This window comes from Hippoglossus stenolepis, chromosome 5 (assembly GCF_022539355.2).
Source record: "Hippoglossus stenolepis isolate QCI-W04-F060 chromosome 5, HSTE1.2, whole genome shotgun sequence".
In the NCBI taxonomy this organism is placed as follows: domain Eukaryota; kingdom Metazoa; phylum Chordata; class Actinopteri; order Pleuronectiformes; family Pleuronectidae; genus Hippoglossus; species Hippoglossus stenolepis.
Window position 1 is genome coordinate 23,723,379 of NC_061487.1, and position 20,731 is coordinate 23,744,109.

The window sequence follows — 20,731 nt, forward strand, 5'->3', positions numbered from 1 at the left end:
AAATACTCACAGTTGACTCTGGTAACTTTCCATGTTTTATCCAGACCCGGCTGTTTCCCCAGCTCTATCTTGAAGGGTGCTCCATTGGGGGGAAGGTCCTTGTCCCATCCCCCGACTATGGCCACGTTCATATCGTGGGTGTCTTCACATACTTGTGCTTCCGACGGGATCACGTAGGGGGCGTTGTCATTGTAGTCTTCCAGGTAGATGATCAATGTGCCGGTACCTGTGGCTGGAGGATTTCCTAAGAACACACAAAACAGACATTGTACAAATATTACAACAGGTAAAAAGGGAAAAGCTGATTCACGCCACTGTGAACCCGGACGACCATAATTGTGTGAGCTGATACAAGCGCCGCCATATTGCTCCAATGACCTCAGCAAGAGTCTGCGTAATACAGGCACTCTGTCTTTTTGTCGTGTTTTTTATTGCATCAAATAATTAACCGAAACCAAACTTAGGGAAAATGAGCACTTGAGCAAACATCACTGTGATAAGAACCACCGCAAATGACAGAAACCATCTTCAGGCAAAATTAATTTGATTTGTGCTGGGACTTTTTCCTTTGGCGCATGTCCAATCAATTAACATGGAGCAGGCAGGGTTTATACTGCAGGCAGCCACCAGGGGACGATAAAGAAGCTTCACTCTTGCAGAGCTATTATGTCGTCCATCCTTATGTACAGTTATAAAAACTACAGTATCAATAAAAGAAAATGGCTGCAGTAAAACATGGTTTTCTGGTTTAAATAATTTCCATCCTGCGATGTCGAAATGCTCCGAGGTGAAGACCCGATGCTTTCAAACCGAAATGCTGATAAACTCTACAAGGTCCCTCCTGCTCTTTTCTACCGATTCGTTCTAAATTAAACCAAACGAAAAACCAAAACCTTGTGTCATTTCAACGTCCTGAATGTGAATCACAGCGGCTCGTTGTGACTTGGCACGCGGCCGCCTGCGTGTTTGCATGAGATTACACCTCATTGAAGGATAATGGGTTAAAAAGCAGCTCGGCTCTCTTCTCTATTAGGCTGCTGCTCTCTGTTTCAGTGCGATTAGATGTTATTAACAAAAAAAAAAAAAGAAAAGAAAAACCCTACACAACATCCACAAGAGCTCCGGAGGTCACTCAGCAATTAACACCTAAAGACAAGATCTGTAATTGGAAAATGGGTGTCCACCTTTTCAAGAAGAGAATAAACTAATATTGCAGTTCATGGCAGGGGAGCGGGGGGACAAGTCAAGATATACAGTATGTGTAATACATGTCAAGACACTGGAATGAAACCCAGTCAAGTCTGAAATACATCCTTCAATGAAAGTTTGGCTCAGGACAAAACTTTCTAAGACAAACACAAAGGTCCAGCATGTGTTAAAGGTAAAATATGACTCACGACTTTGGAGAGATGAATATATTCCAGTTTCATAACAGGCAGTTTGGGCCAGAGTCTTTTCATCTACAAAATGTTTTGTACGACTCTGATAATGGGAGCGAATCGTTTTTCAACAATGGGTCTTTTATTTACTGCACACACGGAATTAATGCATGTACGGTTCTCTGAAAGACGCTATAACTGCAGGTCACAGGCAGAAAGTGGAAAGACGACATAGGAACAAGTATTGTTGTTGTACTGCAGTTTACAGCAAGTTAGTGATAAGAAAAAGATGTAAGAATTGACTGTTTTTGTACATATACTGTACATATTGGTCTGGTTAGTACTTTATCATTTTAAACAATATACTTTTACTTTTAATACTACAAAATAAGAAAAGAAAATGAGTTTGGAAAAGGGAGGCATGCATTGTGAAGGAAGATGTCTCTTGTAATAATTCACAATATATGGGTGGTGAATGTTCCTTGTACATATATTCTAATTGATGGGTTGTGGTCTTTGTGTTTGGACTTTGGTTTTGTGTGTTTGGATTTATATCTCTGTTTGCATTTTGGATTTGTTGCTTCCTGGTTTACTTTGAAGCTTCTTTCCTTGTCTCTCTTATTGTGTTTTCTGGTTTCTACTTTTCCTGCTCCTGTCATTTTCTGCACCTGTCCTCAAGTTTCACACCTAAGTTTAATTATCCCTGCATCCTTTAGTGTTTGAAGTCTCTTTGCTGCTCCCTCAGGATTCCCTTCCGCTTCCATGTTCTTAAATTAAATATTCCATCATCGATTCTATACTGTTGGTCTGCTTCTTGGGTCCTGCAAACCCAAAACACAACAGGTTCTGTAAAGGTCTGAGGCATTATGAAGTCAGAAACTGACATCATATTGTGTAGCAATGCATTAACTCTTGCAACCAATAGGATCAGAGACCAGAGCACAAGTGCAAGTTCAGCATTATGCCTTTTCTTCAGATGTCCTGCAGTAAACATTTACTGCACCCCCACACACACACACACACACAATGCACGTCTCCTCTCTGTGACTGTGCAGCGACTGCTTACCTTGAAAAAAAAACATCCCAGGCTGAATAATAGAAATGTCAAATACACCTGAAAATACTTGAGATGGAGAAATTCCTCATCTCCACACGACTGTTTCCATCCACAACACACACACACAGTTACCCTCTCTAATGGTTTCTTGCCGATTGCAAAAAGAAGTCTTCTCACTGTAATTATAACACCAGTAAACATTTTTCCAAAGGAGTTTTTTGTTCTCTATTGCTAGTTTCAAGTCTTCTTCAATACAGTGTGATGTTCACTTTGAAAATTATGGTCACATTTAGAGTAAATTAGACAATAAATCACGACATGCATTGGGGGCGTGGACACCCTGTGATGGACAGCCAGGAGCGTCCAATGGGTGCTGGCTACAGGTGTAGGCGGGAGTGCAGTGTCCTCTGGCTTTCAACTAGCAACCACGAAACAATCGGTGACGTTACGGTTTCAGACAAAACATTTTCACCTCAAAATTCCCTGATGATGTCTGCAGAGAAATCACATCTACAGCTGTTGACAGTGTGCAGCCGATAACCACGAAGATTCAGTTTGTTTCTGAGGCTCAAAACATTCATTTCACTCCCGGCAGTAAAACCATCAGCAGAGAGAGATGGGAAGAAATCAAATGTAATGGTGGCAAGTTTGGCATTTCTTCTGCGTAACCATTTTGAAATGAAATGACTGCTGTCAAGGAATTAAAAAAAAAAACTAAACAAAAGTGGAAAACAGCTTGTACATATTGTGGATGAGTCGAGCTGTGACGATATCAGCTGCAAATCAAGAGCAGAGAGGAACAGCTTCAGCAAACGCAGGCAGAAAATATGTTCAAAAGCAAATCAACGACAGTGGCTCTTCAGGCGAGACCCTGGATAATCTATTATCACTCCAGACACGAGACAGAGGGAGCGAGGACAGGGTTTGGATCCCGCGTCTGAGAGAGAGAGAGAGGGAGAGGGAGAGGGAGAGAGAGGGAGAGGGAGAGAGAGAGAGAGAGAGAGAGAGAGAGAGAGAGAGAGAGAGAGAGAGAGGGAGAGAGAGAGGGAGAGAGAGAGAGGGAGAGGAGAGAGAGAGGGAGAGAGAGAGAGAGAGAGAGAGAGAGAGCGAGAGAGAGGCCGCCTCGGTCCTTCAGCAGCTTTAAATGAAGCTGTTTGTCTTCCTAAACGAAGACTCCCCACAACTAATCACTCTGTTTGTCCGCTCCTTTCTTCTTCTCCTACGCCTCCTTATCTCCGTTGCATCGCGCCGGTGACATCATCAGCAATGGGGCTTGTCTGTTGTCCTCTGCTTCACACCGCTTTGTCACGAAGGTTCAGATTTAAACACACCGCGAGTTCCTGAATGGCTGTTTGCAGCTGCAGCGTGTCCACACACCTCTGCATGTGAGGCATTCAAAAGAAGATGAAAGAGTAGATTATATTGAAGGAAGAAGGGACATGGTGGGATTTGTTGCGATGCCCCAAAAAGATGATCTGCCACACTGATGTAAAACAAGATTTAAACACTAGGGGGCTTGGATTGTCAAGACCAAAAGTACAGTTATACCTCCACCAACGCAAAAAGGTCAAAGAAGAAGAAGAGGACACATAAAAAGAACGGTTTTGAAACCAGCTTGCTTCCTCCACCGCTTTGGGGCCGTGTTCACTTCTTTGCCTTGAAAAAAACCAGTCGCAGAGGTTTTTCCATAGTTTTCTACCGAATGTCTCGTCTTTACCAACAGTTTCTGTATCAATTCAAACAAGTCATTACAGTTTCAATATAACATTTTGCCCCCATGTTTCAATGGAGGTTTGCATTTTGAATAAAACGTCACCCTATGAGATAATGAATGGAAAAGACTCATCGTACCACCTTGCAGTCAAACGCCTTTGCCAACGAGTCAAGGTGCAGTTTACATTCATGTCTGTCCAGACTTATTTAATATAAAGAGTTTAAAGGAATTCAATAGAAACGGAATGAGGTGAGTCAAGAATGGGACAGGTGGACAATCTGAAAACATAACGTCTCCGGCCACAGCTGTCACCGGCTCGCGGATATAAAAGTTTGAAGCACTATGTTCATATATTGTGAATTTATTCCAAGCGACATCTCCCTTCACAATTCATGCCTCCCTGTCTTTATTAGTCTATCTCACCTCAGCAGACGTTGACCCTGGGCTTCGCAATGTAATGTAAAACTTAATGTCAACGTACCTGTGAGTTAAATTAGGTTCTGTCAAACCTGAAGTTATCCAATCACCTCTGAGGCTCTGACATTTTGCATCTTGCTCACAGGTTACACTGACATGAGCAAAGATGGAAATCCCGGCACTATCTCGCTCTGCAGCTCTGTCCACACTGATCGGATTTATTTTAATTAGGCTGCAACAATTAAGTCACTCACAAAGTTTCCAAACTTTCGTAAGCTAAATAACTTTTTGTGTTATTAAGTGAACTCTTTTTTAATAAATTAGCCCATTAATGATACATTATTGTCTCTAAAAAAAAATGTAACAGTCTAAAGCTAAAATTGACTTTGCTCAAGTGGGGATTGATCCTGATGAATTGGCTTCGGAGCAGGAATTACACTGATTAACGAGTGAGACGAGGTTTGATTGTCTCCATCAAAGTCGCTCTTTGTTGTTAAAAGAAGCAGAGCAAGTTCAGCGGAGCTAAACTCACACACAACAAAATACACTGAAACACAAGTCGTTTTCAGACAAGTCTGGACTTCACCCGCAGGTCACGTCTCCATCCTGCAAACATCTACAGGCTTTAGAATCAAGTTTGTGCCTCGAGATTAGCTCACAAATGTGGGGAATGACTGAATAACTGTTCAGGTAAAATAAAAAAGTATAAAATGTAATTCCTACGAGTAATAATCACATGCTAATTTAAACATTAACTGTTGCGGATGGTGATAAAATCATAAGTATTTTTTTGTATTTTATTTACACATTTCAGTCAGAACTGCATTTGATCACCAATTTAATTCAGAAAAATTTGGAAAAAAGCAGTTGCCGGAATCACAGGAAACATTAAATTTAACTTTTAAAGTGGCGATTTGCATAATGTCTGCGGGGAAACAGAAACACATGTGGACTCATGATATATTAGATACATAATATTATAACATTTGACCACTATTAAACTAGTTTCATGCAAGATGTGGATATTCAACATGACTGATTCATCCCCTCCAACCTCCGACCTCCAGGCGTCGCCCTCCTGCTTCATCTCCATCGTCCACTGCTATTCCCTGACACCCCCCCCCCACCAGCTCCTGGCAAGCAGCTAAGACAGCCCTGTTATTCTGCTGTGTGCCCAGAGATGAGAGGAGCAGGCAGACTGATTGCCTCCCGGGGCTGTCGGTGCTAATCCACAGCTTTACCAGCTTTCTCGTCATATCTCTGTATCTGCCCACCACACCACCAAAACACACCTTTGCTCCCAACACTTTGGCTTTAGGCTAATACTTCCCTTCTGTCTGCTTGTCACTTTCTGTTGTTATCACTTAATATTTTCTTTCTGCCGTTTCTCTTCCCACTGGAATGAGAGTCCTGGGTTGTGACTAGCAGCAGTTTGCAGTGTGAAGGTTTCTGCCAGTGCACGTTATGGTGAGAATAAAACCCATGATCGGTTTGTGCTTGGTCTCGCCTCTCGGGGCCAAACGTGTTGCAGCTGTGAAGTTTAATGTGAGTAAAGTAAGAGCCGGTTCAATTTTCATTTTTGAGTTTTACATTTGACAACTTTCTTATACTGTGTGTTGCAGTCATAGTTACTGCCCAACTTGTAGTGGATCTTTTCTTCGGAGTGTTGATGTGGGAACCCAATTGCAGGATTGGCTCCAGCTGCTAAAGCTTTGGCCCAATCGTACGCCTGCTTCTGACCGGCTCTCCAATCAACAGAAACTAATTAGATTCCCGAAAAACTTTTTCCAGGTTCCAGGGGCCACCACTCTCAGTTTGCCAGTGTTTTTTTTTTGTTGCAAGATTTATGATTGTTAATTTTATAATGAATGCTTTGAAACTGGGAATCTGGGTAATAAAGACTGATCGCATATAGAACTGTCTCCACACAACCAGAAGGTTCAGGGTTTGAATCCTGATTTGTTCGGGGTCTTTCTGGTTGAAGTTTGCATGCTCTCCTCTGGTCTACGTGGGTTTTCTCCAGGTACGTCAGCTTCCTCCCACATTCCAAAGACGTGAAGATCATTTCTTTGATTTAAATAGCGTCAAATGACCCTTTCCCCCTTTTTAGTTCATCTTCATTATTTATTTTTTACACAATTTCATTTTACTCCTTTGAAATGAATTACTCATCTTGAACCAGAACACTTGGTTTAATGTTGCTTCCCTGTCTCCTCATGAGCTGGATTGTCACACTGTGAAATGAGTCTCGCTCCGGCCACCAGTGAATCCAGTGGAATGAAAGGAAGCCCACTTGTAGAGTCACCAAGGACAAAGCTGAAACATGACCATTCTTATCGGGCTACATTTCCTTTTCTCATTAGAATAATCATTAAATGCCAGGACAGCTTAGGTACAAACAACCAGTGGATGATGCCCTTGGCAAAAAATATTCTGCATTGTTATTACTATGATTATTTTCCTGAGCCACATAAAAAGTAGATGATGAAGGAAATGAATTAACCACAAGCAGGGGACCGGAGGAAGCCAGGAGCGGGGGGGCTCGCCTGTGAGTAATGGCTCGGTGGAAAATGTCACAATACATCATGCTGCGGCTAAACCGACAGAAAGACAAATTCACAAGTGGACTTCAGCAAGGTAATAGAGGAGAATGAGAAAAGATAAATGAAGGCAAAGTCTAAAATGAGAGAGCGGGAGGAGACGGGAGCAGGAAGAAAAGGAGCTTTGAAGCAAAGTGATTTTGTAAATTTATATGATTATTATGAAGTGTCTGCCATGCTGGAAAATTCAGTCCTAAATCTAGCTAAATCTTTTACCTGCCACTTCACTGGGTCTCCCAGTAGAAACAAGAAATACCTCAGTTCATCCATTTTCTTTCTCATGCTTATCCGAGGTCGGGGTTGCAGTGGCAGGAGGCTTTGCTGGGTGTTCCAGATGTCCCTCTTGACAGCTTTCCCTGTTCCTCCTGGGGGATCCGAAGGCTTCTCTCAGGCCGGATTGGGAAATGTTATCCCTCCAGCGAGTTCTGGGTCTAACCTGGGGTCTCCTCCCAGTCGGGCAGGCTCAGAACAACTCCAGTGGAAGGCACCCAGGAGGAAAGATGCCTCGAACCACCTCAACTGACCCCTTTGACCTGAAGGAGTAGCGGCTCCACTCTGAGCTTCCTTCCGCATGTCTGCACTCCTCATCTTATTTCTACGGTTGAGTCCAGCCACCCTGGGGAGCGAACCCATTTTGTCCGCTAATATCCACATTCTCATTCTTTCGGTCACTCCCCCGGGGCTCATGACGATAGGTGGCTGATGGAAAGTTTTGCCTTGTGGCTCAGCTCAACGGTCCGATACAACGCCGACATTACTGCTGGTGCAGCACCGATCTGTTTGTCCATCTCTGGCTCCATCTTTCCCTCCATCGTGAACAAGACCCCAAGATGCTAACACTCCTTCACTTGGGGCAGCGACTCACCCCCAACCCAGAGAGCAATCTGCTGTTTTCTGACAGGGACGTCTGCACTATACTTGACTGCAATTTTCCCCATTTCACTTCAACTCTTGTAATACTTTCTTAAATCTGTTATTCGACTCCATTCAAACCCATTCACCAGACAATGCGTGCACATTATTTCCAGGCCTGGATGTGATCACACTGGGATGCTTCTTTTATCCTTTGAGTCAAACGTCATAGTTGTATTGTCGTCAGTTAACAATTCTGTTTCAAGGATGTGAAAGACCGACATAAAGTCTAAGAAACAGGGAGAACATGCAAACTCCACACAGGGAGACCTGCCTCGGGATTTGAAACTTGTTCAAATATTGATTAATCACAGTCAGACGTCTGTTAGACTTGTTCTCAGATTTCTCTCATGTGGGGTTTGGCCTCATTTACACCGTCAAACACTTAGGATGAATGACAGGCTGTACATTACACAAATACTAGAGTAACCCTGCCTCAATTCACTCACGCTCTGGTGATTGAGTAGATTCAATTCTTATTCCCTGAATCCACTGAGCTCTCACTGTTACGCTGAGGGACACACGCCCCTGTCTGCTTTTGTATTTTTCCAGTTTCTCACTATCCACCTTGACACCGGACCGGAGTCCCAGACCTTGTTAAAACCTCTCTTCAGATAACCCACTTCATTCTGTCCCATCACTCATCAGCCTCCTCCGGGGCGGCTTTGGCAAACACAAATCACATGACACCCCGCTAATCTGATTGGCTGATCAGAACTGTAAATGAAACCAGCCAGAGCCAATTACAACAGGCACGAGTCATTAAGAGAGATGACTTCGGGGAGAGGAGCCGCGCCGGGGACAGGTGCATCGCTGCTAGTCTGGCAAATTACTTTCAGAATAGAGTTTGGGTTATCGGTCGCTGGCTGTTACACCAGGCGACTGGAGGAGGACGGTGCTGATAGGGCTTCACGTTGGCTTACACTGCAAGCTGCGTTTGTGCTCATTAAACACTCAAATTCCCCTCACCTGAGAGATTTCTTGTTTTGGTCATTCCCCCAGAAAAACTTTGCTGAAGGATTTTTTTTCTTTTACTGTGATACGCCGCCAGATCAAAAATAAAAAGTGTTTCCACGTCCAAGTGAAACATTTTAATCATCTAGTTTGTTCAACTCGCACTTTTCACAGAGCCAAGCTCAAACTATTATAAGCTCTATTTGGACAGTTTTGCATTTTTAATTCGTGGAGTGCTTTCTAACTACTGTACAAACAGCAACGATCCCAAATTAGTTACACATTCAAAAGCGATTACAGGCCCGACACAAACACCTGTTCTCCCCCGACTTGAACACCTGAGCCTCATTCCCCCGATAAAGTCCACTTTCCCTCAACCCTCTGCCAGATTGTCTGCAAGTCTTTTCACAGGAGGCGTTTTCACGGAAAATCGTGGGTGAAAATGATAAAATGAATGATGGCCGACTCGCATTTAGCTGCCTCGGTTTCAGGGTCTTGGTGGCGTGCACGCTGGCTCACTGTCACACTGTCATGACTCACGAGGACACAAGACAAGTGACACTCGGCACATCCTCATTGCTGGAGCAGCAATTGAGGAAAAACATTTTTTTTTTATAGAAACGAGACAAAGCATTTCCTCTGAATAGACATCTCGTGATTTGCGACAACCGCAGCTGGACGAGCTGTCAGTCAACTTTAACAGCTCTTTGGTAATAATATGTTATTATTATATTGATAATATGTTGAGCTTTTGAAATGATGTTAGCACAGCCTGCAGTTGCCGTGTGCATGTACAAATCTGCATTCACACTTCTGAATGTGAACATTTGTAAGGTTGTGGATATGAAATCGTGTTTTTGCAGCTGCAGAATTATTTTGTGAATACCGCCATCGATGTGTTGGTGCACATGTCCTCCAATCAAGACATTGTCCACTGAGCATCCAATCAGAAGAAGGCAACCGGACCAATCAGGGGCCGAAGAAGACCCTGATGTTCACTGTGTTGTTGAAGCTGCAAAACATAATTTGGCTGGCTCTAAAAATGAATGATGCTTATTTGACTCTATACAAAATGACCATTAAAAGAACAAATGTAAACCTCATGTTGAAGTTAAGAGAATAAGTTAGTTGCCATGAATGTCTGTATAAACTTTCATGCAAACACAAATTGTATATATTGACATTTTTAAAGAACGATCTAAAACTTTGGTCTGTTGGTGCTACAGCAAAAGTCAGGAATCCCCATAACTGTGGAATTCAGTCTCTATTTCCTGGTTCACCAGCTCCAGCGGGTAGGTTGACTCTTTTGTAACCAGACAGATGTAAATGAGCAGTGTTTCTGTTTACACTCCATATTTAACGCTAAATTAATCAACTGCTTTCTGCTGTTTCACATTTAACAGACAGGTATTAGAGTCTTGGCATAGAAAACATAACTATATCTCTTGAAATTGTATTGAAACTGCCAAATCAAACACTACCATGCAGCTTTGATACTTACATACTGTTTCTGCTTGTATTTGTTGGGTTATTTAGGGAGTTTCATGTGCACGGGGGGGAGGGGGGGATATATCACAGATGTAACTGAGCAGTTCCTGCTGATTCAAATGCAGAAGGTGTTAATTGGGGTGGCCCTTACGGCAACTTATAAACCGTGAGGCTGTGTACTTAAAACACCCTCCAATCCCTGCACACCACACTCCACCGCCATTAACACACAGCCTAGACAGATAAACACACACACACACACACACACACTGACGTAAACAGATGGCGGCTTCAATTCTTCATCAGAAAACTAAGCCTCTGACAGTTTTGTTGTTCTAATGACGCACTTTTCTTGATGAAGTGAAAGACATCCAGCATCAGCCGTGTTTTCCCCGATTCCATCATCCGACTTCATCTTTCATTATCCATCCCTCGGCATCTCCCCTTCTCACTAATCTCATTTCATTTGGATCTCTGTCATTAAATCTACACCCAGAGCAGCTCAGGAAGCCCTCGTTGGAAAGTCCTGATAGAAATGCGCCGGGTGCTGACACTTTCGAAAATATTAATCATATCTAATGCAGCCACTTTCCACACTAGTGTTTTAGTCTGGTACCAGTGCACTCAGACTGGGGCTCTCTTGCTGAGCTGGCAGAGGCGTGTTTGTCTTCGCGTGCCAGGCGCAGCGACAACTTTTGATCCGTAGATGAATCGGTATTCAAGGACGAGAGGCAGGTCCCGATAATGGCCAACAACAGAGAAAGAGAGATGCTTCTTCCCCAGCAAGCAACACACAGGTATGCTTTAATCACAGACATACTATGAGCTTCTTTACAAGGTGGCGACTTCCTCGAGAGGTTCCTCCACAAGCCGAGAAAATGAAAGACCGGAGAAGTCGGAGAGAAACGCAGAGAGACAGGCAGAGGTGGCGCTGAGGAGCTGAAGTGAGGAGGACACAGTGTGTGTTTGGGGTTAATGAGGCAGTATGGCAAGACAGGGAGAGGCAACAGGAGGTGAGATGGCATCGAGCTCAGATCCTCTGCGCTTTCCAGAGCACATCCCATTACACTGCCATTATCCTGGGTCAAGATGCCTTGATTCCCAGCCCTGAACCCTCCCCTCGAGCTTGCAGCACCTTGTGCCAACACCGCCGCGCGGGGTCATCATTGATTGGCCGGGCAAGAACACATCTCAGCAAGGTGGTTAACCTGCTCCCCTGTCTGGCTGTCTCCATAAAGGGATTGACGAGAGAGAGAGAGAGAGATGTATAGATTGAGAGAAAGCGACCTTAAGACGACACGAGGGTAAGTAAACACTTCCAGAATTCAAATAAATCCGGTTTGGTCAAAACGCTGCTTCACAAAGCCTCCAGCCTCGTTTTGTTTCCTTTAAAATCCACCTCCTTTCTTGATCCTGTCATTTTTATTTTTGTTTGCTAGGCATTCAGCCTCCGGTTACTATATTTACCTTTCTATTAGACACATCCTGCACTTCAGCTCCTACTCTCTTGGCTCCGGTGTAATGGATTCTCTGGAAGACGGCGGCGGCGGCAGACAGGCACAGCTGATTCCTTGCATTCAAAACGCTTTCATCTGCTAACAGCTCAGTCCCAAAATGTCTATTAATCAAACTTTACCTCATCAATAACTAAATCAGAGTTTAGTAGAGTTTCATTACACATTTAGAAGTGGGAGAACTAAAAGACTGCGTGAATACTAACATTCATCTTCACAATAACTTCTGCCGTACCCCGCTCATTGCCTGAGGATATCAGCGCACTCGGCCGACATGCTCACACTTTATTATTTCCCTGCTGTAGTTTGAGGCGGCGAGATCACAGCGTGCTAAAGACGCAACATGGAGTCTATTTATCTACATTTAGCCTTCCAGGCTGTCGGGCTGCGTGCTGGTGACATGACAGACACTCAGCAGCGCAGCCATTGGATCTGGGCGGTGCGTGGCCTGTAACAGGGAAATTACTCAGCCCATTACGGCAACAAGCACCACACTGGTTCTCTGCACTTAGTGTGGCAATGAGGCAGCACGGAGGCAGACATCACAGCAGAAGATGAAGACACGTGTAGGGAAAGACAAAGGTGGGACTGTGCACACACACACACACACACGCACACACCGTACAAACATGTACTTCCATCTTAGTGAGGATACTCGATGGCATACAATGCATTTCCTATCCGACCCAATTCTTAACCATCACAACTGAATTCCTATAGCTCCATATAGCTTTATATAAATTTTATTCTTGAGTCTAACTTGTCTAACTTGAGCCTGCACGTTATTGCCAAATTCAAAGAAAGTCTCTCAAAGCGTTCTCGAGATATGTTCATAAGAACGGGACGGACGGAGAGAAGAAAGGATGACACACACACACAGCTGTGGGGCGACTGTGGCTCAGTGGGTAGAGCGAGTCGTCCACTGACTAAAAGGTCAGTAGTTCGATTCATACCACGGCTCCTCCAGCAAGACACTAAAAAAACCCCCACATGCACTCAAAGTGAGATTTACAGACACACACACACACACACAAAGTTTTATCTAATTTTACATCCGTCTGAGCACTAAATAGTTGGTCTCGTAACCCATTAAAATTCAGCAAACTCACTCTCCTGCTTTTTGATTCAAACCAGAGGGGATGTAATCTGACTGTGGTGGATGCTGGGAATTATCACACTGCTCGGTCTGACTGTGTGTATGTGTGTAATACTTAATATTCCTGTAATTAACAAAGCTCCCTTTGACTGTGGGGCGGTTGTCTCGCTGTGACACAGATAGACAGACACACAGTCTAAATGGAGGTCTCCACTCTCTATGTCCATGTGTTTCAAAGCAAACACTGCTCAGTTCTTCTGTGCATAACTTAAGAGTTTTTAATAGCAGTTTCTGTGGCAGCAGAGATCGAGGACTGTGTGTGAGGGTGTGTGGGTGGACGTGTGTGAGGGTGTGTGTGGACGTGTGTGCGGATATGTGTGTGCCACCATGTTTCAGACGACTGGGGCTTTGATAATGTATTCATGCCTCCCAATGACAAATGGCTCCCACCAGGAGGCGGTTTAACATTTAAATGAGGAGCAGGAGAAAACATTAAACCACACACACACACACGCACGTCCATGCTCACATTCACACACTTACACACACACTGCCATGGATACACAGGGGCAAGCCAGCGAGGCACTGCAGGTACAGGACAAAGACATTAAAAACCAGAATGAGCACACAACTTTAACCCACCCACCCACCCACCCACACACACACACACACACACACACACACACACACACACACACACACACAGATCCTCCATCATTTAATGTGAGGGATGGAGAAGGGGGTAAGATGTGGGAACAGCTGGCGTCCCGACGGGGAATCAGAGAGCAGAAGAGAATTTGTTGGTTGTGCACAACCAGCAGTTACTGATGAGAGTTTATACAAACAGCCCTCTGCTCAGGTAGGAACAATATCTGCTCAAACAATATTGCGCCGCTCCGCCGGGCTGCCAAGTGTCGCTGCCCAGGCAAAACTCAGCTGTGGCTTCACAGTCATTTACTCAAAAGCAGGAACACGTGACGGGAGCAGGGGAGACAATGTGCACAGCCACAGATGTAGCGAGGAGTGTGAGCACCAGCGCATGCAAATAAACAGATTTACACATATGTGTGCACATGCATGCACAGCAGCGGTGTAACTGTTCATGTATTTGTACCGAAAAATGTTCGGTATTGGCCTTTCGGTTCGGTGCACATTTGTCACGAAATAATGCTTAAAACAAAATAACCACTTCTGTGGGTGCAAACCCAGCGCTGCCTGGTGCTGAAGCAGCCTGTTGCTAGCAATTCAGACTGGACCAAAACAATAACAGATCCTGAAAGAAAACTAACCGAGCCCGACCCGAACCCTGCAGGCAATCTGTGTTTCTCTGAAACCAGCCCACCTGGGTCAGGTGTCCACATTCTTATAACAAAGGCCAAAGGTGTTTCGATAGCAGTGAATAAGCTGCTGTGAGAACACGGGGTTTAAAGACGTGTTGAAGTAATCGAGCCCCGTAAATCAATTGTTTGATTTACCTCCGTCAACGTACTTCATCAGTAGGTCGCAGTCAGCTGCAGCAGAGCTACAGACTTTGAGAGTAAACTAGTGATTTATTTTAAATAAAGAAGAAAATATAAGTTTATTGTTTTTTATTTTTCGCTGGACCAAAAACCAAACCAAACCGTGCGCACACCTCTGTGTGGACGTGCACACAACAGTGGCCTCCTCCTGCAAGTGCAGCTGATTGCTATGGCAACAGTGTGATACCTCCAGACTACAGACTCACTGGTGCAAATCCTCCAGCTGAGATGACCCCGACCTTGAACATTATCATTAGTTCACTATGTTTTCAAACGTCAGATCCTCCTCCTTCTCCTCTCCTCTGTTATATTGCCGTCTTTATGTCTTCCTTCCTGCTCCTGTATTTGCTACGTATGTTCGCTCCATTGTTCACCATCTGCTGCCGCCTGGAGGGCTGCTCCGGCTGACCTACCCTCATGCTGTTAACCAGGAGTAGCAGTCAATCTGGTGCTAACCACGCAAAACATTTACCGAGAGTGCATTTCCCTTTTCCAAACTTGAGCACAAGGTCAACTCTTAAACTCGTAACCCTTGAAACTGCCGTAGGACCAGCCATTGACAAAGGAGGTACAGTAGTATTTAACCTAGTTTCAGTTCCACTACATGTACGGTTACTGGGAGTTTATTTGTCATCTCAGGAACTATTGTTGAGAAAGTGAAAACTATAGGTTTGTAGTTGACGCAGTCGATTTTTATTGTCAAGTACAATGACATAGCTAGAAGATGATATATATATTTCTACACACTTTCCATTGACGTCCCCCTTTCTGTTTGACAAAGCTCTCTTTCTCCTTCTCTCACTCTCAGCCTCTCCAGTGCAGAGTGGATATGTATTGAAGATTGTAAGTGGTCGATCGATATCCTGTTGATAGTCTACATACAGTCTGTGGGTTGTCATACAATCATTGAGCAGATCGCCGTGGGGAAGGAGCGAATTTGCCCCGCTGATGACTGAGCGTGCAGCAGAGGAGGTGAGGCGGGGGTCAAGCGGATATCAGCATTCTGCCCACGTTGCAACCACATGCACGCTGGCTTTGACACAGCAAGTTGTTAAAGGTTGAAGTGCTGGGATTTTCATGCTTGGATTCGCTTACATGTCGGTAACTTAGAGGTAATAGAGGAAAGGCCTGAAGGAGCAACACGCGGCATGAAGGTAAATTCATCTAATCTATCTTTATATCTAATGTAACTAGAGAATCATAAACAAGAAATCTTCAGGGGTTGAATTCTAATAAGTTCGTCAATCACCTGACTTTCTCTCTACTTCCATCAGGAGGGCAAAGCTTTGACCCAGTGAAATATCTCACCATCAACCAGATGGATTGGCAGTAAATGTTGTTTGGACATCAAATGTTTTATTAAAAAAAATCTGCTTTCAGACATGCACTGAACTCCAAACACTCTCCGGATGTTATCTGGTGAATGTGAGAATGCAAATGTCAGAGGCAGTTGCTCCTGATATTCTCCCTAAGTAAAAAGTGAGACTCCAGCAGGATATTGAGTTGGCGCCTTGATGACATTTCTAACACGCGACAGACACACAACAACAACAACAACAAAATATACAAAAATCTCAGGATGACAAAGACACGTAGAAGATGCAGATTTCAACTTGAAAAGACAACGATTTGCGAGCTTATGGCAAAAAGGGACAATTTCCACAGGGGTCATTTAAATATGATGTCCTGCTTCCTGCATGCTCTACCCAGAAGCCACCTGGGCCAAATGTTCCAGACACTTTCCTGTTGTTGTGAACGTGTCCGACCAGAACAACCTCCTGCTATTTTCTTCATATGTGAAAGTCAAACCCTGGAAAGACCCAATTTTGATTGTCACAAATGCTTTAGACGGTTTGACATTCGTTCTTTGGTACGAGACCAACCGTGCAAAACTGATAACACTCATTAGCGTTAGCTGCACTCACCATGTGTTTGGGTTAGCAGGCTAACGCACTAAACTAAGACGGTGACCACGTTAAACACGCTTCACCTGCTTAAATCAGCATGTTTGTAGTGTCCCTGTGCTGATGCATCGAACTCAGCAAATGCTGTGCATGAGAACAAGCTCACAGAGCCGATATGCATGGCTGCAAACTCAATACAGCAGCTACGACCTGCATGTTTAACATTATTACTGTCAAGATAGGTAACGATCCCCAGAGGTTTAACATCTGAAACCTTCCGCTAGTCACTGAAGAGGACTTTTGGATTAGAGGTGAAATGTCTTCACGAAACACAAGCAAGTCCAGTAGCCGATGCAATTCCTCAGAAAGAGACAAAACACTATGTACAACAATGTAGATTTCCCAATTTATTTATAACTTTTATACAAACTTGTTTAGCAAAGGAGTCAAAGTCTTTTGAAAGTCAAATATGATCGAAACACAAGCAGCTGTAAAAAAAAAAATCTGCAACTTCAGAAAAAATTGCATCAATGAGGAAGTGATGGTGACAGAAACCATGAAAAAGCTTTTGATGCCAATTTTTCAGTTCTTGAAAGTTGTTGATAATCAGTTCCATGGAATGTGTTTTAAGTCTTTATCAAAAGGTTTGAAGGTTTAATACCCAGCTCTCACTTTACATGCACCAAACAAAAAGATAAGTGTAGCTATTAGTGGCCTGTTTCTAAAAAAAATTATAAATTCGGGGTCGTTGTCTTCACACATTTAACAGATGGTGGAAGGTTCATTGATGAATGTCAATCACAAATTACAGTGACTCTGATAGAAATCCCATATGCTCGTGCATAGACTGAAGAAAGGAGTTCGCTTTGATTGATGAAACTTGTCAAACTTAACAGGACAGGGAATTATGATTAGGTTACATGATGCATCTTTAAAAGTAAAATAATATCAGGCTGAGTCGTGTTACGCTGCCTTTCCCTCGGCTCTAATCCGACTCTCTGCCCTGTCCACTTATAATCTTCACCATTTCTCTTCTTCCCTTAACCACTTCTCTGGCTCTATATCTTTTTCCAGTTATCTCCCCGCATGTCCCTTTCTCCTCTTCCCTTGACCCTTTCGCCTCCTCCACCTCCGTCTCCCGCCGCGTCCTCACTCCTCTTTCAACGCTCATCTATCTCAAGTCCCCCTGAAGTCCCCAGCACAACAGTTCTATTCTGCTGCCTGCTAATAGAATCCCTCAGTTCCTGTAATGAATCTGTCAAATCTCCCTCAGCACAGGAGACCAGATAGATTGATAGGATGGACAGAGAGAGAGAGAGAGAGAGAGGGACAAAGAGACAGAGAGACACAGGGAGATGATGAGATGTGGAGACAAGCCAAAAGAAAAAGACGATAGAAGCGCTGGGGCTCTCGACACTTTCACATGTGCCACGGAGGGTCTCATAGCAGCAGCTTCACTGACGTCGCCAACCAGCCGCCATATGCTCCAAAAGAGGCAGCGGCACTTAAGAGCATCCCAGTGTCACCGTGGGACAATCACAGTTCCACTGTGGCCGGGTCAGACTAACAGACAACCGCGAGGCTCTGCCAAGTTTTTAACTGTACTTCTGCACAGAGCTCGGCTTTGTTTCCACACGTCCGTGATTCTGCTCCAACGCTCGACGCCCAGGAGGAATTCTTTATAAAATGCAAATCACAGTGAATCCGGGAAACATTGTTGACACGCTGCCACTCTATTGAGCTGTATCGCTATCGAATTCAGACTAACTCTCTTAAAACACTTGAACCGTCAGAAGTAGCTTATAAAAACATGGTTGATAGATGGATAGATGGATAGATGGAAAGATGGAAAGATGGAAAGATAGATAGATAGATGGAAAGATGGATAGATAGATGGATAGATGGAAAGATAGATGGATAGATGGAAAGATGGATAGATAGATAGATAGATAGATAGATGGAAAGATGGAAAGATAGATGGATAGATGGATGGATAGATAGATAGATAGATAGATAGATAGATAGATAGATGGATAGATGGAAAGATAGATGGATAGATGGATGATGGATGGATAGATAAAGATAGATGATAGATAGATAGATAGATAGATAGATAGATAGATAGATAGAACAATAACACACCGCACCGACACCACATCACCACAGACAGCAAATCACACATCATCAAGGGCTCTATATGTTATAAGCTGCAGCATCATCACACAGAGATTCAATTATTTTTGTTTCACAGTTTGTTTCAGAGTGCCCATTTTATGTGTATAATTATATTATATATTTTTTTCTACTTATATTTATCTCCCTGCATCAAATGCCTGTTTTCTGGGGAATATCATCCTTCCAACCAGTTTAGGACAGGACTTCCAAAGCCTTTCATTGATTGTCACTGTTGCATTTCATCAGCGATCAAAGTATCCGAATGGACATATTTTTATCTGAGGGTTTTAAAGATGGTTTTAAACACGTCACATTCTGTTTGTGTTTAATTGCCTTCTCTAGTTCTCACTCTGTGTGGCACCGGCGACTCACCGTTGTCTGTGGCGATGAAGACAGCTGTGTATTTGTTGTCGTGGACATGCGGAGACTCTCGGTCCAGCGAGGACGAGGTGTTGACAGTTCCTCTGACCGGGTTCACACTCAGCCAGCCTGCTGGGTCTCTCAGAACAGCATACCTGCGACAAAGTCACAAAATAAAGAGGTTTAGACCACATAAGAACTGTAACATCAAATATACTGTCTACCGTGTAGAAAAGTTGTTTCTGGCTTTACTATATAACATAATTTAATAAGAATATTATCACATATCATCAATAGGTTTAATCTGAATGGTGCACACATGGAAGAATGGCAGTAGATCAAATACCTCTGCTACCACCCAACAGTAAATTCAATCAAGCTGCACCAACTTGTACAAACTTCTAAATATCAGTCCCCTAAATATTCAAGATTTTTTCCCATGAAGATCAATGAATTATATCATATTTTACAATGTTAAAGAAAATCCTGGATCCACACCAAATCTTTTTTGGCACATACCCCAACCTTCTTGTGTAATGTTGCTGACAAATAAACCGACATAGGGCAAGTTATTGAATTCTGCACTTTTTCAATGTGTCTTTATGAAAAAGAGCAGTTTTTTCTCAGTGGAAACGAAGGTTAGTCCAAAAAAATTAAAACTTTGAGTTTCTTGTGAGGGATGTAGAAGATGCTACAATACCAGATAAAAAGCTTATACTCAAAATCAAATCAACAACAAGAAGTTTAATCACAGAGTAGCATTGGTAAGATGCAATTTCCCCAGATGACATAACGGGTAACATTCAAAGAGTGTCGAAGCATTTACTTTTAAATACTTTCTTTTTCCACTCTGCTAGGCTGATAAAACATTTTTTTGGGGTAGAAATTAATAAATCCATTAATATTTGGTGGAGACTGCAACTTAATCATTTTTCAACAAGGTACTGCCATCGACAGTTCGGCCTTTGAACGCCACAGAAGATCGTTATTTAACGTCCAAAAACCCAACATCTTAATTAAGAGACTTGTTTATTGAAAGACATTGGAATGTTATGGTCATGGATGCAATAACGTTGCTGAGTAAGTAAGAAAACGGTGAGAAAATGGGCCAAGAGTCACTTCCTGTGCACAGCCTCTCTATGTGTGTGTGTGTGTGTGTGTGTGTGTTTGTGTGTGTGTCTGTGCGTGTGTGTGTGTGCAGCAGCAGCAGCTCCTGCCAGGCTGAGGCTCGAACATGATGGAGCACCTCTCCAAAAATCTCGCGGGCGAACAGCCAAGCTAGCATCGCCTTGAAAACGAGCCGAAGAGCAGATCACGACCTCGCTAATGTGACCACTCAGCCGGCCACTGATGGCTGCTAGATGGTGATTGGACGGGGGCCTGCATCTGTGATAATGTCACGAGTAATTGACTCGGAAGCTCTGGTGCACCACTTTCCTCTCGACAGACAGACAGACACACACACACACACTCTTATAAACTGTGAGAATATTTACACATGCATAAAAGACATACTGATTCTCAAGCACACACACACACACACAAACAGACACACTCGTACTATACAGAGCTTCCTCACCACGCGGCCGCTCTCTGCCAGCAGTGCTCAGCAGTAGACAAATTGTCTTGGAAATGGAGCTC

General features: G+C 43.6%; 1 protein-coding gene across 1 annotated transcript in view; it reads right to left on the minus strand.

Annotated features, from left to right (window-relative positions):
• Nucleotides 1–20,731, minus strand: part of cdh13 (cadherin 13, H-cadherin (heart)) — a 283,404-nt gene that overhangs the window by 15,532 nt on the left and 247,141 nt on the right. Inside the window, exons 12-13 of the mRNA XM_035155785.2 lie at nucleotides 19,103–19,245; nucleotides 11–244 (exon numbers count right to left, since the gene is read on the minus strand). Of these exons, the coding sequence (XP_035011676.1) occupies nucleotides 11–244; nucleotides 19,103–19,245 (377 nt within the window). The remainder of the gene's footprint in view (nucleotides 1–10; nucleotides 245–19,102; nucleotides 19,246–20,731) is intronic.